General features: G+C 34.0%; 1 protein-coding gene across 2 annotated transcripts in view; it reads left to right on the top strand.

The window, feature by feature from the left end:
* PKN2 (protein kinase N2) overlaps positions 1-26,291 on the top strand; it is a 132,175-nt gene that overhangs the window by 28,815 nt on the left and 77,069 nt on the right. For both annotated transcript variants that reach the window (XM_026004831.2, XM_026004832.2), the window contains exon 2: positions 20,031-20,331. In XM_026004831.2, the coding sequence (XP_025860616.2) occupies positions 20,031-20,331 (301 nt within the window). The remainder of the gene's footprint in view (positions 1-20,030; positions 20,332-26,291) is intronic.

Genomic DNA, 26,291 nt, shown 5'->3' with positions numbered 1-26,291 from the left:
GTGGCTCAGCAGTTTAGTGCTGCCTTCAGCCCAGGGTGTGATCCTGGAGACCCGATATCGAGTCTCAAGTCAGGTTCTCCCTCTGTGTTAAGAGCAGAGGCTCTTTCTGTCTCTCTCTGTGTTTCTCATGAATACATAAAATCTTAAAAAATTATTATTGAAATATAATTGACAGGGTGTTAGGTTTCAGGTTTACAACATATTGATTCAACAATTCTGTACATTACTCAGTGTTCACCATGATAAGTATAATTACCGTCTGTCACCATACAACTTTATTACAGTGTTACTGACTGTATTTCCTACGCTGTAGTTTTAATCTCCATGACTTATTTATAAGTAGAAGTTTTTATCTCTTAATTCCCTCTGTTTTGTCCATCTGCCTAACCACCTCCCTTTTGGCAAGCACCAGTTTATTCTCTGTATTTAAGTGTGTTCTTTTGTTTGTTTGCTTGTTCATTTGTTTTTTAGATTCCACATAAAGTTGAAATCAAATGGCATTTGTCTTTCTCTGCCTGACATATTTTTCCTAGCATATACCATCTAGGCCCACCTGTGTTTTCATAAGTGGCAAGATTTTATTCTTTTTTATGGCCGAGTAATATTCGTGTGTGTGTGTGTGTAAATACATCTTTATCCATTTATCTGTTGATGAATACTTGGATTGTTTCTATATCTTACCTATTTGTAAATAATGCTCTAATAAACATATTGATGCATGCATCTATTTGATTTAGGGATTTTGTTTTCTTCAGATAAATACCCAATAGTGGAATAATGGGGTCATGTGGTATTTTTCTTTTAAGCTTTTGAGGAACCTCCATACATTTTCCCACAGTGGTTGCACCAATTTACCGACCTTTTTTTTTTTTTTAATCAACCATTCTTAACATGTTTTCAGGAAAGTGTATTCTCAGAGTAGAAAAATTTTTAAGAGGTTGAGAAGCCATTATCTGTACTGTATTATAGAAATACCAGACAGAAGACTGTCCTACTTAGATGGCTTTCTGGGAATTCTACAGATTACTTTTATCTACTTCCCCAATAATGGAATCCAGTGTCTTAACTATTAGATATCTTTGTTTTTCTTTATTTTTTGTATTATTCCTTTCTTGTTTTGTTAAAAATATTGTAGAAATACCAAAAGATGCATAGAGAATAATAAAACAAAGCACTGTGATACTCAGCTAAAGATATAAATATTACCAGTGCAACTGTCTAAGGGTACCTCTCTAGAACTTCTTCCCTTTTACCCCCAACTACTATAATAAATCTAGTATTTATCATTTCCATACCAGAAATTATTTCTTGGTGAAATCTTTAACTCTAAGATTCAACCTCATAGTAATTATAAAATATTGTATCTTGTGTCATCAGTGGACACGAAGACCAATATGAAGGAGAGTGGGAATGTTGAACTCAGTTTGGTACACCACGTTTTTATCTAATTACTTGTATAATACTTTATCATTCACTAATTTTTAAGTTGTTTCAACCAAGTCACTTGGCTCTTTGTTTCTATTTGTAAATAGTTGTAACTTATCTTGCACTTAACTAGATTTACTTCCATAGGGATGTTCTGTTGCATTGTTTATATAGTTTCATTGTTCCTTCCCTACCTCCCAACTCTCAGTAAATGACAACTTGCTTTATGTTTCTTCAACTTAAAACATTATATAAGAATCCCAAGTTTGATTTCCTCCTTCCTTCTCTTTCTCTTTTGGTATTTCAGTGATTTAATCACTTTAGTCCTTTGAGACAAAAACCTTAGTTCTGCTATACTTGTAGGTTTCATTATTTTATTAGAACCTTTTTTGTCACAGTTCTCGGCCTCTGCCTGAGTCACTTCTCCACCTGTCTGCCTCCATTTTATTGTAATCTTCACAGCCAGAATTTCCACATTTTTCCAAAATGCCCTGGCTTGGTGATAAAGCCCCTATTGAGAAGCTCTGACCAGGGGAAATGACTTTTAATTCATATTTAGAGGTGAAAGAAAACCATAATGTAGAAGTAGACCCCCCTTTTTTTTTAACTTGTTTTTAAGAGTCTCGTTAAAATATAATGATTACTAATGAATGTATGAGATTATTATTCTTGTTTCTTATATTGTTAGGACCGTAGACACAAAACAGCTTATATAGTTTTATCTCCTGGGAAGTTGAGGAATGGAGGAGGTTCAGAATGAAGAAGATCCCCTGCTTTACCTTCAGAGGTGTGCAAACAAATAGGATCTAGGCACTGAGGAAGATTTCTCTGATCATCCAGAGATCTGCTTAAATTTTTAACATGGTTAATTTTGTACAAAGGAAGTTAATTTTGTATTCCAGGAAGTTAATCAAAATCTTACTTTACGGTTTTTTGTGAACAGAGTATATTTCCTAAAGAGTCTTTTTTTGCACACTAGGCTCCAAAGAAATAGCTGATAGCTAGAAGGAAATTGGTTGACAACAGGCTTGACCTACGTGGATTCTGACTTTGGGTCCTTGGATGGATTTAGGGATCTGTGAACCTCCTGAAACCTCTTCCCTCTCTGTGTTTGTGTACATGTTTGTTACACACAAAATATTCTGAGTCCATTGCTTTCATCAGTATCCCAGTGTAGACCTATAATCTATGCCCGAACCCCTGACCCCAACTCCACATAATACAAAAATATTTAAGAATCACTACTAGTGAAAAATTGATAAAATTGATCATTGGGATGGTGATTAGATGTTCCTAGAGTAATTGGTAGTTTTGGTACCTGTCACTTGATAATGAGCCCCCTGATTTAGAATACTGACAAGATAACGTTTTTTCTATTTTAAACACATAAAGGTCTAAGAATTTAGAATGTAAAGATAAAGTAACAGGCAATTAAGTAGTCATTAAAAGGACAATTACTAACAATTCATATTTTGTTGCTTACTATATAATTTCCTTTTGTGTTTGAATATGCTTGTGACTTAATTGAAAAGAACAATTGTGACTGAAAGCCCTTTCCATACTATAAAATGTAAAGATTATCTTGATTTCTAACTCTAGATGTTTGTATTCCCAATACTTTTTTTTCTTTTTGTCTGAAACTTTTAATATACCTAGCACTTTTTTATTGGCAAAGGGGTAGAGTTTAGGGTTTGGATATAGGGGATTATTAGTCTAGCTATGGACTTGAAGCACATTCCTTTTTTTAATATCCTCAAAAATATTTATTGATGAGCTATGATGTGTCAGACACAGTGCTGGGGACACAGTTGTGAACAGGATAGATGCTGCACCTGCTTTTAGAGAGTTTATCCTACTGTCAAGCAAGGAAGACAAGTAAGGTATCATAATTAAGGATGTGATAGGAAACAGGCATGGGTACTGTGTATCACCTCACAGGAGTATTGGGGCAGTGGTTGTAAATGGTATTGTGTTTTTAACTTTGATGTCCACATGGTCATTGTGAGTCCACAGAAGTATGATTGATTTTTTTTTTAATTATGACTGATTATTTTAGTGTTTTTGTAACCTGTAATATTGCGAATTATTTTATTTTAGTAGTTTCTGGTAAATTTTTTAGATTTTTTTTTTTTAATGTAGATGACCATTTAATCTGCTACTAGGGACAATTTTACTTACTCTTTTCCAATCTGTATGTCCTCTGTTTTATTGAAATGGTTAGAATGCCCAATACTGTGTTGAAGAACATTGCTGAGAGCATGTGTCTTTATCCTGATCCTGATCTTGGGGGAAAGCACTTAGTCTTTCAATATATTACATATGCTAGCTGTATTTGTAGAATCTGTATCAAGTTTAGAAGTTCTCTATTCCTAGTTTACTAAGAGTTTTTAATTATGAATACCTGTTGAATTTTGTTAAATGCTTTTCTGCATCAGTTGGTATGATTGTGATTTTTCATCTTTATTCTTTTGACATGGTCAATTATATTGATATATTTTTGAATATTGAACCAGTCTTGTATACATGAAATCTTTCAGGGTCATAATATGTAATTTTCTTCATTACTGGATTCAATTTGCTTTTTTTTTGAGGATTTTTACATCTAAATTCATGGGATAATTTGATCTTTGTGTTCATTTATTCTATTAGAGTAACACTGACCTTTTAAAAGGAATTGGGAAGTATTCCTTCATATTTTCTGTAAAAGATTGTCTAACAGTTTTAGGATTGTTCAGATTACATATTTCATATTGGGTGAGTTTTGGTGGTTTGTCCTTTCCAAGGAGTTGGTTCATCAGAGTAGTTTAGATTTATTTTTAATTCTTTTAATGGCTGTAATATTTGCAGTGACATTCACTGTTTTATTCCTGGTACTGTATTTTGTGTCATTTAGATCTTTGTCAGTCTTGCTGACAAAGAGGTTTACCAGTTTTATTGATCTTTTCAATCAACTTTTGTTTCATTGTTTTTTTTTTTCTGTTATTTTCAATTTCATTGCTTTCTGCTCTGATTTTATTGTTTCTTTTACCTACTTTTGATTTATTTTGCTCTTTTTCTATTTCTTGAGGTGGGAGTTTAGTGACATCCCACACATTTTGTTACATTGTATTTTAATTTTTACTCAGTACTGTGTATTTTTTTTATTTTATTTATTTATTCCTGAGAGACACAGAGAGAGAGAGAGAGAGAGAGGCAGAGGGAGAAGCAGGCTCCATGCAGGGAGCCCGACGTGGGACTCAATCCCGGGTCCCCAGGACCATGCCTGGGGCCGAAGGCAGGCGCCAAACCGCTGAGCCACCCCAGTACTATGTATTTTTAAAGTCTCTTTGTTTAGTGGAGTAATTAAAAAATTTTTGATGGCGGTGTTTAATTCTTCTTGCTGGTTTTCATCTTGTAATTCTGTTTTGCTGAGAGAAGAGTATTGAAGTCCTCAGTTATAATTTTATGTTTTTCTATTTTTCTTCTGGGTTCTGTTAGCTTTTGTTTCTTATACTTTGAATCTATGTTGTTTCTACATTTAGGATTACTATGTCTTCTTGATAGATCATTTTATCATTTTGTAATGAACATCTTCTGCCCTGATCATTTTCTTTGCTTTGAAATCTGCTTCTCCTAATGTTAATATAGCCACTGCTGCTCTTATTTTGATTAATGTTTAAATGGTATGTACTTTTCATTAAATCTACTTATGCCATGATAATCAAATTTAAGGTATTATAAATAGCCTATAGCTAGATTTAATCCATTATGCCAATCTCTGTTTGGAATTTTTATATTTAGAGCATTTACATTTCTAGTAATTATTGATATGTAAGAGCTTAGGTCTGCTAGATCACTGTTCGTTTTCTGTTTGTTCCTTCTGCTACTTCTGCCTCTGTTTCCCTTTTGTTGTCTACCTGTGGTCTTCCTGAACATTTTTTTAGAATTCCATTTTAATTTTTTATAGTATTTTTGAGCATTTCACCAGGTTTTTCAGAGTGGTTCCTTTGGTTATTACAATATGCATGTGTAACTTATTTTAGATACTATTGGTATTGATTGACATTTTACCACATTTTGAAAAAAAAAATTTATTTATTTGACAGCACCTTTGAGCACACAAGCAGGTGGAGCCACAGGCAGAAGGAGAGGGGAAAGCAGGCTCCCTGCTGAGCAGAGAGCCCAAAGTGGGGCTCAATCCCAGGACCCTGAGATCATGACCTGAGCTGAAGGCAGATGTTTAACTCACTGAATCACCCAGGCACCTCACCATATTGCCACTTTGAGTGAAATATAGAATCTTACTTCTACTTAGGTTCTATCCATTTTAAAATTTGTTTTTTTTTCCTCTACTTTGAGCACATCAAATGATCATATGAAAATTCATGAGGAGAATGATAGTCTGTTACATTTAGCTCTATTTATTTTGTCTTCTTTCTTTCTGAAGTTAATATATCTCCCTCAGTTACCACTTCTTTTTAGTTTGGAGAACTTCTTTTAGCCATTCTTTAAGACTGCTGCTGACAATTTCTCTTAGTTTTTTCTTTGAGAATGTCTTCATTTCCCTTTAATTTCTATGAATATTTTCACTGGGTATAAAATTTGAGGTTGACAGTTTTCTTTCAGCATTTAAAATTATACTGCTTTCTTCTGGCATCCATGGTTTCTGTTGAGAAATGCATCATTTCTCTCTAGCTGTTTTTAAAAATGGTTCTTTGTATATAGTTTTCATAAATTTGATTTGATATATCTTGGCTTTCTTTGAATGTCCTTAGGGTTATCCTTTCTAGGATTTACTGAGTTTCTTAACTCTATAGATTTATGCCTTTTGGCAAATTTTAGAAGTTACCCCCCCCCCCCCCATTTTTTTTTTCAATATTCTCTCAAACATACACTTGCTCTTTTCCTTTTGGGACTCCAGTAACACAAATGTCTGATCTTTTGTTCTATAGATCTCTGTGCTTTGTTTTTTTCAATCTGTTTCTTTTCTGTTCAGATTTTCTTCAAGTTTAATGAGTCTTTCTGTTGTTATCTTACTATCAAGCTTATCCAGTGAGCTTTCTATTTTAATTATATTTTTCAGTTTTTGCAATTTCCTAGTTTTTTCCCTATCTTCTATTATTTGCTGAGCTTTTCTGTTCATTTTTAAAATTTTTCTGTGTTTTTCATTTATTCAATTGTTGAAGCATTTTTAATGATTGCTTTAAAATCTTATTAATGAATTTCAGCATGTGGTATGTCTTCATTTTAGCATATATGATTATCTTTTCCCATTCAGTTTGTCATTTTCCTGGTTCTTGGGTGAGTGTTGGTTTTTTGTTTTGTTTTTTTCTTTTTATTGTTATTCTGGACATTTTGACTATTATGAGACCTTGTATCCTATTTAAATCTTCTATTTTAGCAAGTACTCACTCTGTTTAGGTTTAGCACATATCTCTTGGCCTAATTTTGTGGGCTGTAGTTCCAATGATTATTCCTTTTCCAGAGCCCTCACAGTATTATTCTGGTCGGCTCTATGTACTACTTGAAGGCTTTTCCAAAAAAGTTGGGTTTTATGGTGTAGTCTGTTTCTCAAACTTTTTTTTTTTTAAGATTTTATTTATTCATGAGAGACACAGAGAGGCAGAGACATAAGCAGAGGGAGAAGCAGGCTTCATGCAGGGAGCCAGATGTGTGACTCAATCCCAGGACTCCATCCCAGGATTAAGGGATCATGCCCTGAGCCAAAGGCAGATGTTCAACCATTGAGCCACCCAGGCATCCCTTCTCAAACCTTTTTGCATATGAATTCTGGTCAGCTTGATCTGTAGATTGGTTCTGCCAAGTCATGGGTCTGTGCAGGACTTCTTATGCAGGCTTAATGGGTTCTTTTCTCCAGCTCTCTCTACCAAGGTCGTCTTTTACTCCACTGTCTTCTTGGGGTAGTGAAGAGGACTGCTTGTTCCTGCTATATAGGGGTAGAATTCTTGACTTGGTCTCCAGTTGGTCTTCATTGACAGCACATCATTGGAAGAGATGATTGCTGTCTCAGATTATTGCTGTTAGATGAGGAGCAAAAGCCCAGAATCCCTCTCATTGTCTGATGACACCATGCAAGTGGTAGATGGGAGTTTCACCTTGTCTTGTCTTTAACTATTGAACATGGGGGCAGGTCTCTGCTGACACCACATTGATGAGGGAAGGGGGCATCATCCTGATTTACATACTCTTATTGAGTAAGAGTATATATTCTGTGCTTAATCTCTACTTAGGCTGCTTTGACTAGGAAGGAAAGCTACATACCAGGCCCTCTACTACCTCAGGGTCAGGGAAAGCAGACCACACTTCCTACTTGGTCTCTGTTGATGCCTCTTCCTTGATGGGTAAGAGGAGCCCCTTTCCGGACCTTTTTATTCCCTGCTGTATCCTTCAGTATACTCACTTCAGCTCCACTGACACTGTACTAACAGAAGAAGAGCACTGCCTCAGGGTACTTGGTGTTGCCATTCTACCCTGAACTGTTTACTGCTACCAATTAAGTCCAGACTCCTCAGATGGGGGGCTATCCATGGTGTGTGGCTGGGATAGGATGGGTGTTGTCAAAAAGGGGTTCTGTCCTGTTGGGCTGTTTACTGTCCTTTCACCGTTCTAGAGAGAGCAGACTCTTTTTGACCTTTTTTTTTTTTTTTTTAACTTTGGCTTTGAAGGTTCTTGTCTGGTACCCAGTGTGGATAAATTGTGATAAAAAGAAAATCCAGAGAATTTACCACCTTGTATTCCTCAAGACCTGCAGTTTCTAAATGCTTTGCCTTTTTTTCACCTCTCAGAGTCTTATGATTGCTGTTTATTTCCAGAGTGTTTAGTTATAGGTATCAGGCAGGAGAGAAAGAAGTGAGCATGTTCCATCTTGTCCAGAATCAGAAATTTGACAAGTGTGATTTTTGTTTTAGTTTCTCAAGCAGGAACACCTCTTCCTTTCACCTTATTTGGATAACTCTTAATCATCTCTTGGGTCTCAGAATAAAATTTGCATCCTCAGCCTTAGGGAGGCTTTCCTCCATTTTGTGGGTTTTTCATTGTTCTGTCATGAGTTCTTTCATTGCAGTTATCCCAGTTTTTTAGTTGTGGTTTACCTGAATGTTTGTCTTTTCTCTAGATATAAGCTCCTCGTTAATGAATCTTATTAGAAGGTAAAGTCCACACTTCACTCATTTATATAATTCTCAGTTTCCTGCACCAGCATCCCATCCTGGATGCCACATTACATTTAGTTGCCACATCTCTGTAGGCTCTTCTTGGCTGTTTTAGTTTCTCGGACTTTTTCTTTCTTTCTTTCTAAAGTGATCATAACAGTTTTGAGGAGTACTAGTCAGGTATTTTATACATATCCCTCTACTGGAATTTGCTGTTTTTCCTTATTGGCCAGAGTTGTGGGATTTGGGTAGTTTATTTCTACAGTGTTAAAGTACCATTTTCATCATATTGTGTCAAAGTTATATAATATCAACATAATTTATCACTGTTGATATTAACCTTGATTACCTGAGGTAGCATTTGTCAGGTTTCTCCTGATTATAAAGTTACTCTCTCTCTCTTTTTTTTTTCTCCTTTTCATACTGTATCCTTTGGAAGGAAGTCACTATGCACAACTGACATATAAGGAGTTGGGGAGGTTGGGTTATCCTCCTGTTTGATGGCAGAAATACAAACACACACTTTGCCATCAAAGAAGAGGAGCATAACCTTATATGTTAGTACATTATATGTATTGTACATGTGTATAACATATATACATATACACATACACACACTATCAAAGAAGAGAAGCATAACCCCCCTTCTATGTCAATTGTGCATAATGACTTCTTCCAAAGAGTACAGTGTGAAAAGGAGGAAATATTCATATATATCTCTAAAATGTGTATATGTATACATATATATTATTTTGAATTCTTATGTACCAGAGATTTATTGCCATTAATTTGATTATTTATTTATACTAGAACGGACTGATATTTATTTTATACTTGGGATTATAATCCAATATTACCTTATTTTGTTACTAAAATTGTTCTAGCTTTGGCCAGCAGTGAGGGTTGGGGAGGCTCTTCCAGCTGGCTCTTGTGTCCCTCTGACATACCTCCATCAGTGTTGCATTTATTGCTTTGTTTTGAGTACTTTACTTTCTTGGACTGCAAGATGCTCCAGGTTCATTTTGAGCTTTTTCTTTTTCTTTTCTTTTTTTTTTTAGATTTTATTTATCTGACAGAGTGTGTGCAAGCATAAGCAGGGGGGAGCAGCAGCAGAAATAGGGAGAGGGAGAAGCAGGCTTCCTGCTGAGCAGGGAGCAGGACGTGGGGCTCTATTCCAGCACCTGGGATCATGACCTAACTGAAGGCAGATGGTTAACCGACTGAGCCCCCCAGGTGTCCCCCTTTTTCCACTCCAGTCCTGAAATCAACCATTTCTTCAAGGAGTCCATTTCTTTTATTGGAAACTAGGGTCAGAAATCAAGATCTGGGCACTGTCACTAAAAGTTAGTAAGTAAGGTAATTAGAAAATATCGTTTAGGGGGTCAGAGATCTGAGAAAGGAACGCAGGCTGTTACAACAGAACCAAAGTGCATTACACATATTTATATGAAACAATCTCACTGAAGAAAGTGGTGGGAAAAGGTGCTAACCTAGGTAAACTTGAAATTGGAGAGAACCTGCAATACCAAAAGCAAAAAAGGTGCATGTAAGCACTGTACTGTGATTAAGATATGGGCTAACAATTCTGATCCTGCTATACATGTATACTAGAATTGAGTAAGTAAGTGGATGGCAAGTAGTAGAAGCCAGGTTTCTTACTGGAAGGAAATTTACAGGTGAGCAAGAGAAAGAGGCTAGAATGCTACATATAGATTATGGATTAGCGTTGGAGATGTCATTAAGTCCTAATACAGTATAGATGTCCTTTTTTTCCCCTTCACTGTGGATTCAATATCTGTGAGAGCACACATAATAGGTATTCAGTAAATATTTGTGGGATGAATGAAACAGTCATGTTTGGCCAGGATGTGAGACACTATGGTTTAGCTTAGTCAGATGTCCATACTTAAATCATTCATCTGTTGCCAGGGATTATAGGATTATGTAAAAACATTGACAACCTCACTAGAATCACATAGTTTGAGATAAGAAACATTTCCTAGAAACTCAAGGGAGAAAAGTGTGCAAAATAAGACCAAAAATGACTAGTAGCTTCCTTTGAAAGAAAAGTAGAAATCTGCTCCATTAGGTTCAGTTTTGTGGTATAAAATGAGGTTATTTTAAGTGGTAGTGTACACAGCCACTTACAAGGAATATTGATATTGGGAAAAAATCACCTGTATAGATCTGGAATTGCAGTTATCATTACTAAATTGATAAAGCTTCATGTTTCAAAGCAGGAAGCCAGATGTATTATTTGGCACTCTGATTTGTGATAAGAGAAATCTTAAGTCAAACTAAAGCAAAAGAAGAATTGGTTAGCACGGTAACTTAAAAGTTTAGGGGTATGGGAATATAAACATGATTGGATTTAGATGCTCAGCCTGTGTCCACAATGATCTTTTTCTCTTTGATTTTCATCTTTTCTCTGGGTTAGTTTTGTCTTGTGGTTATCTATAAGAATAGCACTTATCTTCATCAGTAACTTTAAATTTTTATCATGTTTGCAACTGGTGTTCTCTGGAGAAGGACTTCCTTATCAATTCCCTTGAAAAGAACATCTGAATGGGCCTACTTCAATCACATAACTAATCCTAAATCAGTCATTGAATATAATCATGTACATGCAGCTTATGCTTAATTTTGTCACAGGGATGGCGAGGAAGTAAGGCAACTTTTTTAAGTAAGTCTATTTTAAAAAGTAATGATTTTATATTTTGTTTTATTTTTTAAAGAAGAAAATTGTCTCCACCTACATCCTTCTTGAAGTATGGCAGGGGGCATAAGGTGGGAAAGAAAAGGAAAAAAAAAACTTTAACATAATAACAGTGTTATTGACATCCTCATTACTCAAATTAGATTGTTACGCTTTTTATCTATTGGGATTAAATTGTTATTGAAGAAACTTTAAAGTGATCATTATTTCTTGCCTGGATTACTGCAGCAACCTCAATCTCCTATCTGTTAAATGTAACAAACTCCTTTCAAGATTCTGTGGGTATCCTAGGTGTTTTGTTTTTGTTTTTGTTTTTTTCTGTTGATCTTGCCTGTGCTTACTTATATACAGCTGCATTCAGATGGTGCCTAAACTGGACTGGAATGTCCACTGCAGATTTACATGTCTAGTGCCTTAGCTGCAAAGGCTGGAACAGCTGGAGTGCTTTGATTCTTTTCCACATGGCCACTCTCCACATGGTTACTCTCATCTCCCAGGACATTCTCTCTAGCAGAATAGTCTGGACTTCTTTAGTATATGTGCTGCCGAAGCAAGCACAAGTCTGGACTTCTTTAAATAGTATTTGGGTTTTTAAGAGTGAAAACAGAAGCTATGCTCCTCTTGAAGTCCATGCTTGTGTCTCTTTGTCTATTACCACAATGTCACTATCATCACACTCTCAGAGTAAGTTGAAAGGCTGGTTTTCAATTAGTGTGAAAATGGGGCTTGCATAAAAATGCAGGGAGGCAGGATTCATCCGAGACTGTTTTATAAATGTCCACGATACTTTCATAAAATGGGTTTCCCTGCTTTGCCCTGCTCACTCCTCAGTCTCTTAATACAAGAAGTCATAGCATATCACTTATTTGCTTAAGTTCTACCCTGTTTCACTCAGTGAAAACCAAAGTCTTTATATTGTGTATAGGGCCCTATGTGATCTTTGGTCAGATAGAAATTTATATTCTATCTAAAACAAATCCAAGGTAGACAATGTAGGACTGAATAGCAGCAGTTCAGTAAAGCCATCAGGGTCCCAGGTTCATTCTCTGTGTTTTGCCATCTTTAGTATGTTGGGTTTTGTCCTGTTTGTCCCCTTATTGTCACATGATGGCTCCTTCATCTTCAGGCCTTAGGTCTGCATTCTAAGCAAAAAGAGAAGTAGATGCTTTCCCCAAAATACTAGGCTGGCTTCTCTTTGGAAAAATTGTCATATGGATACTTCTAGCCGCCAGAGAGTCTGGTGAAGTGAGAATTTCATGTGTACTTTGCTGCATCTAGCAGAGTGGAAGTTTTTTCAGTAAGGATAAAGGGAAGATGGATATTATGTAGGAATCTAGTACTATCTGCTTCAGTGCTATGTGCCAGGAACTGCACTGTTATTATGAAAACATACTTCTTAGTCCTAGACATAGCTATCATGAGACTTAGAAATAATATAGTCAAGGTAGTTGTAATAATTCCATTTTCTAAGCTTTAGCATGGTTGCAGTATCAGAATACACATAGCCAGTTTGACTCCAAATGCTTAGTTCTTGCCATCATACTACATTCTAATTGAGCTTTCTGTTATACATACATACATAAACACACAATATGGCCTACATTTGTGTAAATCTGTGTTACTTCTTCAGATTATGTTTGGTTTTCATGACTATCTACCTTAAATTGAATACCCGAAAGAAAGCAGGATTGTGCTCTTTTCCATTGCCTGGCATTCAGTGAACATTTTGAATAAATGAAATAAAAAAAAAATACCTGGAAGAGAGGAAAGCCAAACATCATTTTGCAGATGAGCAAACTGGTACAGGGACATGGGGATAACGTACTTGAATTGCATAGCTAGGGACATAGAGCTGGTGTTAGAACTGGTTTCTTGCTTTCTGGCTGAGAGCATTCTCCCCTGAGACACAGGGATTGGATTAGCATGAAATTAGAAGAATTATGTCCTGCCAATATTCCTGATTTAAGGTATATAACATCTGTTAATTAATGCAAATCAGGCCAAGATGTAGTTCAAAAATAAGGCAGTGGATACTCCTAAGATCTCCTCTAAGAAGCACCAAACTGGGAGTCAGGAGACTGGTATGGTAAACCTAGCAAGGTCACTAACTTTTCTTTACAACCTTAGGCAAATTGCTTAGCTGCTTTGAATCCACTTTCCTCAAAGCTAAAACAAGGTAGTTAGGCTACTTGATCTTTGAAGTTCCTTCTATCTGAAACATTATATGAGCCATTGTTCCCAGTGAGTTTTTATGGATGCTCTAGCATTTCTTGGCATCTGTCAAGTCAGACTGTTTGATCTATAGTGTAGAGAAAGTAACAGCTTTTTTACTTCTTCTCTGGGAACTTGGCCAGTGAGAAGTAAACATCTTTCCTATCTCTCCCTAAATGAAGTATTTGATCATAAGTGACAGACTTTTTTCTCCAATTTGTTCTTTGAATCTGATTGTATTCTTATTTTACTCTCCTTCTTAACTAAACTGTTTGTTAAAATGTAATAATTTGAAAATACCAATTTATGTTTTAGTCTACAAATCAGAATTTCATTATTTTATAAAATAGTTGTATTTATTAAATACATTTAACACATCTGTGTATTTGAAATATTTGGCTCACACATGATAATGGTGTAATTAGAATGGATCATGTAGTCTTTTTGCAGTAGGATTGTATTGACTCAAAATAACCTACATAGCAAATATACTATAGAGTATCAGATATCTGTTTAAAATTTACATTTGCCAAAACTGAAATACAGTGAAAGTTATTTTGGGTTTCTTTTAAATAATGTTTTTCCCTCCTTATTAGATAGGCAGCATATGTTCATTGCTTAAAAAAAAATAGAGCAAATTTGGAAAACTTTGAAAAATAAAATGAAAATACCCAGAAATAATTATTAATATTTTGATTTTTTTTTTGCTAGCCTTTTCTCCCCCATTCTTAAACATAATTTGAAATAAAACTGTGTGTACATAGTAGCAGTGTATGGGGCTGTACATACTACTGTGGAATAATAAAGGGTGAAAACAAGAGAAATATTTTCTTATTCCTTAGGCTGTTTAAAATTCTTTTGTTGTAACACTTAGTAGCATCCTAAATTTTTTCTTTCTTATAAATTGGTTTAAACTCTGCTACTTGTAAGTCCATGCTTGTAACAGTGCCTTGCATATATTATTGATTATTTTAAAAATTATTGAATTGACCATTCTATACAGTAATAATTTCTAATTATTGCTTAGATTGTATTCCTAGAATTAGAATGACTAGAAGAAAGAAAATGACTATTTTTAAATTTCTTATTACAGATTTCCAGCTTTTATAAAGACTTAGGGTTTACATTTGGATTATTGCTAACATTATGATTAGAAAAACCTTTGTTTCAGAGGTAACAGTGGCACGTTCTCTTGTGCTGCAGCACAGTTTTGTCTTTATATTAACACATACATGATTAATGAACAGGAGAATGATGTAAATGTAATATGAACTCTGGGTTAGTTTATCTGTAATTTTTCCCAGAATGTTAATATTTTGAGGCAGTTAAAAAAATTTTTTTTTAAAGAAAGCCTTAGCAATATATGAAGACCTTAAGATAAAAGCTCAAAATCTTACAGAAGTTTGATAGTTTGGGCCTCTGTTATCACTAAGGAAAAGTCTTCTGTTTCTCTAATGATCATTCATTTGTTGATAGAGTGCCTTTCTCTCTGTTTATTTCTGTTATTTTCATTTATCTTACTTACAATTTGGTGTGGCCTTCTAGTCCAAGGATTTATATCATTTTTCCATTCTGGAAAATTCTCATTTATCTTCACGTAGTACTTCTCCCTCATTTTCTTTATTCTCTTATTCTGGAGCTCTTCCTAGATGGATCTTGGATCTTTTCATTTTATCTTCCATGCCTTTTAGTTTCTCATATCTCTATATGTTGAATTCAAAGTAACTTCCTCAGTTTTCTTTCTGTCAGTAAGCTAATTGATTATCTTGGTCTAATCTGCTATTTAGCCTACCCACTGAGTTTTTCATTTATTTTGGTTCCTTTGAAATTCATCTAATTTTTGCTCTTTGTTTCTTACTCATTAGAGTCTCTATTCCTTTTTTTATTTAGCCACTTGAAACCTGCTTAACTAAAAATCGTTTCGGTTGTTCTATTTTAAATCCTGAGGGTATTAATTTTACTGATGGTTTCCTTTTGTTTGGATTTGATCTATCTGATTAAATGCATTAAGCATATGGATGATGTAAAATTTAAAATAGAATTAACCATGAAAGACCTGACATATTTTTTGAACAAGTATTTTGTGATGGTGGATTTAAATAGATAAATAGGGTATAAGAAAGACAAAGTAAAATGATGTAAATAGCAAAGTGTTCGATTAATTTGACTAGAATGGAATGGCTAGCTTAAGATTTCAGTGATAAAAGATATGAGAATTAAAAGGTTTCTTTTATGTGTAGATAATTGGAGCATCATGAACACTGTTAGGAGTTTGGTTTTATGCTTAGGACTAGTTCATTTTTTTTTCTATTTATGTACTTTCTGAGCATATTAATGAATTTTAAAGGGAGTTTGTGATTAGAGGTTGGATCTAACTTTGTTTTGAAAAGATGAAAAAAGATACCTACTGTTTAATTTGGGAGTAGTCATGAAATTTTATAGAGTAGAAAACAGTTGTGGGGATCCCTGGGTGGCGCAGCGGTTTGGCGCCTGCCTTTGGCCCAGGGCGCGATCCTGGAGACCCGGGATCGAATCCCACATCAGGCTCCCGGTGCATGGAGCCTGCTTCTCCCTCCGCCTGTGTCTCTGCCTCTCTCTCTCTGTGACTATCATAAATAAATAAAAAATTAAAAAAAAAAAAAAAAGAAAACAGTTGTGAATGGTGGATCAAAGTGTTAAGCTTGTAAACATGATATAGACAGTTATTATTGTCTGTAGTAGAACCTACTGAGACAAAGATTATCACTGAAGGTTTTTACTGGTTAAATAGCTATTTATTTTCTGAGGCTAATTTATTTTACTTCTGTTGGGAATATTATTTCATTGCCTAGTATTAATTTTGGCATTTATGATATAATTGTTTTATTATTTTTTTAGGGTAGAGACATAATTTAATAGATAAAATATCTCATTTCACTTGTTTCAAAATCAAGAAAATTACATTTTCCAGTAAATTTCACAGGTTAGGGCAGCCTGGGTGGCTCAGCGGTTTAGCGCCGCCTTCAGCCCAGGGCCTGAGCCTGGAGACCTGGTCGAATCCCACATCAGGCTCCCTGCATGGAGCCTGCTTCTCCCTCTGCCTATGTCTCTGCCCCCCCCCACCCCCGTGTCTCTCATGAATAAATAAATAAATAAAATCTTTTAAAAAAAATTTCACAGATTATTGCAACTCACATTTTTAGGAAAGGAGTAATAGTACTGTAATCTTTCCTGTCCACAGTCAGGGGGACATTTGGTTATCTTAAATTATTGATTATATTGTAGATATTCTCTTGCTCCTATTCAAAAAATATTTAAACCATGTCATAACAAAATATGGGAGTAAAATATGGTTACTTAAAATGTAGGCCTATGAAAAAGAAGAGGAAGCAAACATGCTAACCAGCTATGGTTGAATATCTGTTTTGCCTTTGAGTTTCCTAAAGTATAAGTTCTCTTTATCAGAAAGAGGAAAGCAGGAGTTTCTCAGCAGTGACAGATTTTCCTGAATTCTAAAAGAATATTAAGTAATATAATGGACTAATCATTAAGAAAACAAAACAGAACTACTCTACCAGGTATAAGCTGCCTTACACTCAAATTGCTCATGGTGTTTGAGGTAGTGAAGAGAGGCATCTAATCTAAATTCAAAGAGGGCACAGTCAGGAAATTCTTTCCCAGGAGAAATTGGGGTCAACTGTGAAACAAAGTAAAAGTTAGCAGAGAAGGGACTAGGAAGTTAGTTGAAGAAAAGAAGGAAAGATGGTATATTCCAAAGATGCAGCATGTATTAGTTGCTGAGCCAAGAGAGATTGTCCCTAGCCGTAAATTCTGTAGTTTGATAGAATTGGAATTTAGTGAGCCAATTAAAAAGAAATGAGAGTTGGTTGAAGTAGGCAAAAGACCTTCAAGGATTCACATCAAGTACTGATGCTATTTTATATTGCAAGAGTTTTTTTGTAACCACCTTTTATATTTTAGTATCACAATTCTCTCTGAGGCTAAACTCTCTGTGGTACCTCAGCAACACTCAGGATGTTGCAGTGTATTTGAAAATTTCTAGGGTGACAAATAGTGACACCATTTGTTGGAAATCACGTAAACCAACTGGAGTCAGTTAAGTTTCAATATTAGATTATCCTACATTCCCTTTGTATGGAGGAGCAGGAATTGAAGGTGGGAGTGTCTGATTTCAATCTGATTTCAAGGTTTGAGAAATGGTGAAAGTACTAACATTAATACATAACTATAGTTGCTAAAGAATGAAAAAAATGTAATGTTTTCTTTCAGTTTATGCTATTTCAAATAGCTAAGTTGTTATAATTTAAGTATTAAGTAATTAGGGCATTGCTATTCTGTATTTAGTATTTGTATTCTGTATTTAGTACAGAATTGTTAGGTATTTCTCTTGGCCTATAGGGCATACGGAAAAAATTACTGACACACTAAGGTCACCACAAACCAAGAAATTTAGGGAACCTCTAGCTTAGTACATAATCTTAACAAATTTATGAGAGCAGTTCATGTTTTCTAAGTCTGTAAGGATTGAAATAAAAATATCTGAAGGAATGCAGTTAGCTTAAACTTTTTCATCTAATCATTATTTGCCTCAATCGACTTTACCTGAGGCCAGATAGCAGAAATTTGGCATTTAATTTTTGACAGTGGTCATGTGCTGTTTTTGATAACCAGCCAAAGGTAGATTCATAAACTTTGGAAACTGAATAAATGGATGATAGGATTTATATTTCACTATAAGTAATGAAAAATCTAGATACTATTTTAGCCCAGATAGAAGATCATTCTATATCTACATAAATAAGGATCTGAAATTTAAGGCCAGTTAGATATAGATCACTTATTTCAGGAATTCTTAATCTCCAATCCTTGGAACCTGGAAATTGTATATACAAACATGAAATTTTCTTTGTTTTACTGTTTGTCAAGAGTTCAGAAGGGATTCTTGGCCCTAAAAATGTCAAGAATAGATTTATCAACTACTTCATTTTTTATATTGCATGCGTTTTGGCACAAGGTAAATTGGTCCAAAGCCAAGACTAGAGCCCATATCTTCCCATCTATTAACCAGCTGTTCTGCAAGATGACCTGGTTTTTAGCGGTTAAGAATTAGATGTAAAAAGTATTTGCACCCAGGAATTTAAACAGAACTTACTTATTTGGTTATGATGGATTCCTAAAGAAATTAAAGAAAATCTTTTAATTAATTGGATCTATGGTTTAAAAGGTACATAATAAGGGTGCACAGTGAAATGTCTCTTTTCTAGAACCTTCATAAACTCAGTTCCTTTTCCCAAAGGTAAACATTACTTCTAATGTTTATGTTTGAGAAATTAAAAATTTAAAAACCAGTAGTATTATAATAATGGAGTTTAAAATAACAAATGAAAAAAAAAGTCAAAAAAAAATAAAATAAAATAAAATAACAAATGACATATAAATAGCAAGGACATAACTTTGGTTTGTTTTAAATGTAGATTTGATGTGCTTACCTAATCTGATTTTTATTTTAAGATGAATACTGATAGTGTATATTGTCTTAGCTTCTATCAGTAGGACATAATTGAGACATATTTTCCAGTAATGATTTTTTTTTTTAAGATTCTATTTATATATTCATGAGAGACACAGAAAGAGAATCAGAGACACAGGCAGAGGGAGGAGAAGCAGGCTCCATGCAAGGAGCCTGTTGTGGGACTCGATCCCGGGACTCTGGGATTAGGCTCTGAGCCAAAGGCAGATGCTTAACTGCTGAGCCACCCAGGCATTCCATAATGATGTTTTTGTAGTGAGTTAACCAATTTATCAATTGGGATAGTTAGCCACGAAATAATATAGAGTTCTAAGTATAGTCTTTCCAAATCCTAATGCGTTTAATTCATTAATCAAAAAGTGTCCATAAAGATACAACTTTATTTTTGCCAATATTAGTTTTTTAAGAGGTTTTTTTTTATAGCAGATTAAATAGGATTGTATGTTACCTATGGAATTTAGTAATAATTTTCACTTATTGAGTGACTGTGCAGTGGGCCAAGAATTGTAGTTGGAGCTTCACATAAAATCTTTTGGATTATCACAGTATCTCTGGAACGTGGCAGTATTATATAGATTTTATGGACAATTAAACTGAATGTTTGAAAAGTCAAGTAACTTGCTCATGATTCACATCTTAGGTGTTAGGATCTAACTTGGGTTTATAGGATATCAGAAATCTACTGTCTTTATACAGCCCTAAGATGCTTTTGTGTGTAGATGTGTTTACTTTAATATAAATTTATCAGATAATGTTGTTTAGTGAGTGGACAGAGTTTTTGAACTTAGGATTTTGTATGGTGATAATAAAGGTAACTAGTCTGTTGCTTATTAAGGAAGTAACTAAATGTAATTAAATGTAATATACTTAATAAAGAATCACTGAAAAAAAAAAAAAAAGAATCACTGAATACAGTTTTGTTCTTGTGCTGAACATTTTACTGAGCAGCTAACTTTCCTAAACTACCACATTTATATCTTTTCCCTTTTTTCTGTAGGGAGATTCCCGAAGTCTTCCATTTTCTGAGAATGTGAGTGCTGTTCAAAAATTAGACTTTTCAGATACAGTGGTGCAACAGAAACTGGATGATATCAAAGATCGAATCAAGAGAGAAATAAGGAAAGAACTGAAAATCAAAGAAGGAGCTGAAAATCTGAGGAAGGTCACAACAGATAAAAAGAGTTTGGCTTACGTGGACAACATTTTGAAAAAATCAAATAAAAAATTAGAAGAACTGCATCACAAGCTACAGGAACTAAATGCACATATTGTTGTATCAGATCCAGAAGATGTTACAGGTATATATGTATTTTATTTGATATTTATATAGTACATTAATAAGAACTGTATCATCTTCAAAATGAATAAGCTTTGTTACATAATAGTTTTTAGCTTTTAGGAATTATATTTTCTCTGATTGTTAAGGTTTTGTTTATATTCTATTCAGAAGTGCAGTGAATTGATGAATATGAAAATTGGAATGTTTACTTAGAGATGAGTAACACTGCTGTCTTTTCTCTTACCCTCTGTCAGTAAGACATCACTGAGAGTTATTTTCCAAGATTAATGTTTTGTATTGAGTCAACCACATGCTCTTACCTGATTCATCCTTGTGATCAGCAACACGAGTTTGCCAGATGACTTTTTAAAGTTAAAAATGTATTCTGTGACTGAGGGATATTTTTATTCTTTGCAAACGTAATTAATCAAACCTATGACCTTTGTTCTGCATGCTCTAATAACTAAGCCACCAGACATATTGTTTGAAAAGGAAGAAGAAGAAAATTTTAAAAACCAAACATTACTTTTTTTATTAAATATAGAAAAGAAAAGGAAAATATAACCCATAAATAACTCCAACCTAAGATTTTTAAACAATGGATTTAACAAATGTTCATATTGGAAATTTTTCAGTGGTACAGAAAGTAAAAATAGAAAAATTACCTCTCTCCACCTAGGCTCTCTCCCTAAAGGTAGCACTTACTAACTTTTTGTATATCTTTCTAGAAGAAAAATTCCCATATTTGTACCAATATTTATCCATTTATATATGCATTCTTTCTAAAACTTTTTATTTAAAAAAATAATATAAGACACATTAGTCTAATAGTTTTGTCTTTGCAAAGATAGTATTTTGAGCAAAGTTTGTAATCTCTATAGTCTTCAGTGTCTTCATTTGCAGATAAAAGGAGTGGTATATGTACAGTAATGTATCCAACATCATAGAAATTTTGGAAGTATCTGTGAGATTAGTTAATAAAAAATAATAGATATAGGCAAAAATGAGTAAGAACCTCAAATTACCAATCTAAAAAATTGGATAAAATACTTCAGATATTCTGTGTACTTAATAAAACTTACTTTAATGCATCAGTTTCAACATCTGGGATTTACCTTAGGGATTTCATTTGGAGACTCTCTATGTAGAGATTTCAACCGCATAAGAACAACTGAATCTTAAAAATGACAGAAATCATAGAGAAATCAGTCTTCTTATTTTAAAGCCAAAATAATCCCAAAGATGTGAATTAATTTTCCCAGAATAATAAAGTTAGCTAAGAACTCTTAAATTCCTCATCTAGTATTCTCTTACCCACACATTCAATAATTATATATAAATGGAAATTCATATTATGAAAACGCTTTTCTTAGCAATATCACATAAACTTAGAAATAGCTTGTTCTATTGGAACTCTGCCAAGCTCTGCATTTTTTGCCCATTACTTCTTTAGGAGAAGTCTAAAATAAGAAATGGTGCTGGAGCTTTAAACTCTGTTTATTTAGAGAAAACATTTTTTTCCTCACAGAATACTGATAACTACCTTGTAATTGGAATATTGAGAATTTTTGCCACACAAAGAGTAACACATTTGGTTTCCCAGTCCCTTTTAAAAAATTAACTTTACTGAAGTATAAATTACATGTGATAAAATGCCTATCGGTGGTACTCTTGAATACAATAATTGTCAGGCTCCAGTCCGCATCCCTGGCTTTAGGCTTTAGGCAACCATTCATCTACCTTCTATAGGTTTGTCTTTCTTAGAGTTTCATATAAGGAAATGACCTTGAAGTCCTACTATCAAATTATTTTTCTTTCTCAAAAGCCAATTCAGATATCACTGTGAAATCTTCCCTGACTTTCTCTGATTATCTTTCTTTGTTCTGCTTTGTACATTCATTGTTGTATCATGTTACATTGTAATTGAACATGTTTAAATCTGTACATGTTTAAATCACTAAACTGCATGTTCCTTGAGGATAAGACATGTTTTTATTCACCTTTTTTCAAGGCTAATCATAGAGCCTGGAACATAGGACCTGTTTAGTTGTGTATCTCAAAAAAAGAAAAACCAGCAAATAAAACTCTTGTATTCTTATAATTAATAGCAAAATAGACTTTATCATAGTGCTTTAAATATTTAATAGCTTAGGGAACAAAGCCTTGAATAAAAGTTTTAAGTTAAATCAGTTTTCTTTACTGATCTTTCTTTTCTTTTCCTTTTTTTTTTTTTTTTTTTTTGAGCCTAGGGGCCTGTGGGTGGGGCAGTGCAGAGGGAGAGGGGGAGTGAGAATCTTAAGCCGACTCCATGCCCAGCTTGGAGCCCAATGCAGGGCTCAGTCTCACAACCCTAAGATCATGGCCTGAAGTAAAATCAAGTCAGACACTACACTGACTACATGCACCACCCAGGTGCCCCTTTTACTATCATTTAATATTGAATTTTCATATAATTGCAGGGCAAATGTTACATACAATATAAATTTCTACTATGATTTTTTTAATACTTTATGTGGAATAAACTTGACAATTTTGTTAAAATTGGAGTTCATTAAAAAGTAGTTCTCTTTGCAAATGGTATAGTCACACAACTTGGTAATAAGTTTTTTTTTTCCTTTTTTTCCTCATTACTTATTTAACAACAGTAAAAGCAAACAACAACACAAGATTATAGGTGGTTCAACATTAATTTTAGTTTGGATTGTCATAAAATTGTACGTGTTTTATATTGTGTATTAAGGTAAACAAAATCATTTATTTTAGATTAGGTCTGACAAGATTCAAGGACATAGTTCTTTGCTTTTAGTTCTCTAAAGTATGTGGAATAACAAGTGTTCCTCTCATCTTGGCGGTATACAAGCAGAATGACTCAAAGAGGGATAAAATCTAAGTCTGCATTGTGTGAAAAATTACTATGTAAGTAGTTAGGAGACCTGCTTAATTCACCTCTGCAATAATTAACTATTAATCTTTAGTTTCATATTTGTAAAATAAGGATTTTTATTCAAGATAAACTTCAAGACTTCTAAAACTCTGAGATGTTGCATGTTATAATATCAAGATCTGATCATTTGGGACTGTTATTGGTAAAATATATGAGAGTGTTCATTTATCCTTAAGAGTAGCAAGAAATTATTTTTTTTGATGTTTTCTTCATGCTTATGCCCTCTTTACCTTCTATATACTTCAAGATAGTCTCATCGGTATTATTATCCCACATGGGAATTATACAGATATTGTTAGAATGAGGCTGAATGCATCTTATGAAAAGATTACTGGATCTTTGTAAAGTGGAGTGGCAATCTAAGTCTTAGTTGACACTTGAGACTCCTAAAGGAAATATTTGGGAAAGAACCAATATCTTGAATATTAAACTTTTGTGTGTCATCCCTAAAGAAGAGAGTAAAAATATTTGTCATATTTTGTTAAGTATAGCCCAGGCCCCTCTGTTTTCATCTTATTTCCTTTTCTTCTACCTCTACCTGTTTCCATTCTCTTATGTTACACCAAACTTAGACTGTTTTTTACCTATTGAAGTAATGGATATTTTCTTTACTATCTAGAATATCCAGAAGTGAAATACTGATTTAGTATACAACTAATAATATTGGTAATTTTTTAGAGTTAACCTTAGAAATTCCTCTAAATTCTGAGATAATGACTATGTTGAAGGAGTTTTTTTTAATGACTAAGGTGCAGTTTATAAAGTCTTTCTTGAATAGAAGTAAGAATTTAATTTTTTTTATTCTTGGCCTATCCACATAAATGTGGCATAAAAACTGTAGTTGAATTTTATATGTATTAAAATATGTGTGAAATCTGTGGCCTGGTTTGTTACATAATTCTACATATTTTTTGTTTCTGACTGAATTTCTCATTCTGAGGTAACCGTACTTTGTATTAAGTTTTGAAGTCTTAAAGGATTGCCATTGAGTAATTGTGATCATTAATTAGCAAGTCACTTTTAACATTCATAGATTTGTTTCCTCATCTTTAAAATCATGAGATTACATGTTTTGTAGATTCCTAATACTTACATTCTTTGATGATACACTTTTCTAAAACTAATATGCAGTAAAATTGATTCTTTTTTGTGGTAAACCATTTCATAAATTTTAACATATGCCAGGTTTATCTAAACACCACAATCAGAAAAAAGAACAGGGCTTTTTCTTTATAGTCAGATCCTCTCCCCATTCAATATCCCTTGGTAACCTCTGGTCTATTCTCTGTCCAGATTGTTTGCTTTTCAACAATGTCATATAAAGGAAGTCATAAAGTATGTAATCTTTTGAGACTGCTTCTTTCGGAGTATTGCATTTTGAGATTCATCCAGGTTTTTGCATTTATCAATAATTTATTCTTTTTTATTGCTGAGTAGTAAGTCTGTTATATGGATGTACCACAACTTGTTTATTATCTAAGAACATTAAGATGGTTTTCCAGTTTTTGTCTATTATCAGTAAAGCTACTAGAACTACGCATTAACAGGTTTTTGTGTGAACATGTTTTTAATTCACTTTAGTAAATACTTAGGTGTGTGATTGCTAAATCATATTATAGAGTATATGTTTAACATTAGAAGAAACAAAACAGATGAACATAGAGGAAGGGAAAGGAGAGAGAGAGGGAAGCAAACCATAAGAGAGAACAGAGTTGATGGACGGAGGTGGGCTGGGGATGGGCTAAATGGGTGATGTTAATTAAGGGAGGGCACTTGTTATGATGAGCACTGGGTGTTGTATGTTAAGTGATGAATCACTAAATTCTACACCTGAAACCAATTTTAATCATATTTGTTAACTAAAATTTAAATAAAAACTTGGAATAAAAAAATAAAAACTTCAAGATGTTTTCAGTAGTTGCTGTATCAGTTTTCATTCTCATCAGGACTATATGAGAGCTCTAGTTGTTCCACATCCTCTTCAGCACTTGGTATTATTAATATATTTTTTAACCAGTCTTAACAGGTGTATAGTGATTGATGACACACATTATTGTAATCAGAGATAGGAACAAAGAAAAAGTAGCAACGTCTTTAAGAGAATTTATGAAAGAGATATGCATGCCTTAGGTAGAGTTAGGTACAGAATGAAAAAGTTGTCTCTACCAGGAGATACAATATGCAGTTTTCAAACTTCAAGGTGTAATATAACAGATAAAGCGATTCTGAAATTTTTTAATGCCTCATTTGCTTACCTTAAGTATTACATCTCACAATCTTATCTATGCTATTTTTGTAAAATATTAAGCTAAACCAGAGGTTGTACTAGTTATAGAGGATCTCAGCAACATTACTTTAGTTGATGACATATGAGAAAGGTCATCCTGAATACACAAAAGAACTGATTAAGCATCCATTAATAGTAAATGAGCATTTATTATAGTCTGAGCAGGTTCTAACAGCTGTATAAAGTAAGCGTATTTGTTTAAACACAAATGCTTAATTTGGGGAGAAGTATGAGTTAATATAACTGTAATACATGGCAAGATTCTGGAGAAGTTTATTCTTAAAATATCAATTTATAAGTACCAGGTGAAAACCAGAATGTTGGCAAGTGAACAGTAGTTAAGACTTCAGATGGAAGTTTGTGAAGGAGATAGATAAATAGTATGCAGGGGATCCCTGGGTGGCGCAGCGGTTTGGCACCTGCCTTTGGCCCAGGGCGCGATCCTGGAGACCCGGGATCGAATCCCACATCAGGCTCCCGGTGCATGGAGCCTGCTTCTCCCTCCGCCTGTGTCTCTGCCTCTCTCTCTCTCTCTCTCTCTCTGTGACTATCATAAATAAATAAAAATTAAAAAAAAAAAGATAAATAGTATGCAAATGCTTCAGCATACTACTCTGATTAATATAAATTTGGCTAGGTTTACTTCAACTATATTTCCTCTTGCATTATTTTATTTTTAAAGATTTTATTTATTTATTCATGAGAGACAGAGAGAGGCAGAGACATAGGCAGAGGGAGAAGCAGGCTC

The sequence above is a fragment of the Vulpes vulpes genome, chromosome 3 (assembly GCF_048418805.1).
Source record: "Vulpes vulpes isolate BD-2025 chromosome 3, VulVul3, whole genome shotgun sequence".
NCBI classification, from domain to species: Eukaryota; Metazoa; Chordata; class Mammalia; order Carnivora; family Canidae; genus Vulpes; species Vulpes vulpes.
This window is presented reverse-complemented; position numbering and strand designations above follow the sequence as displayed.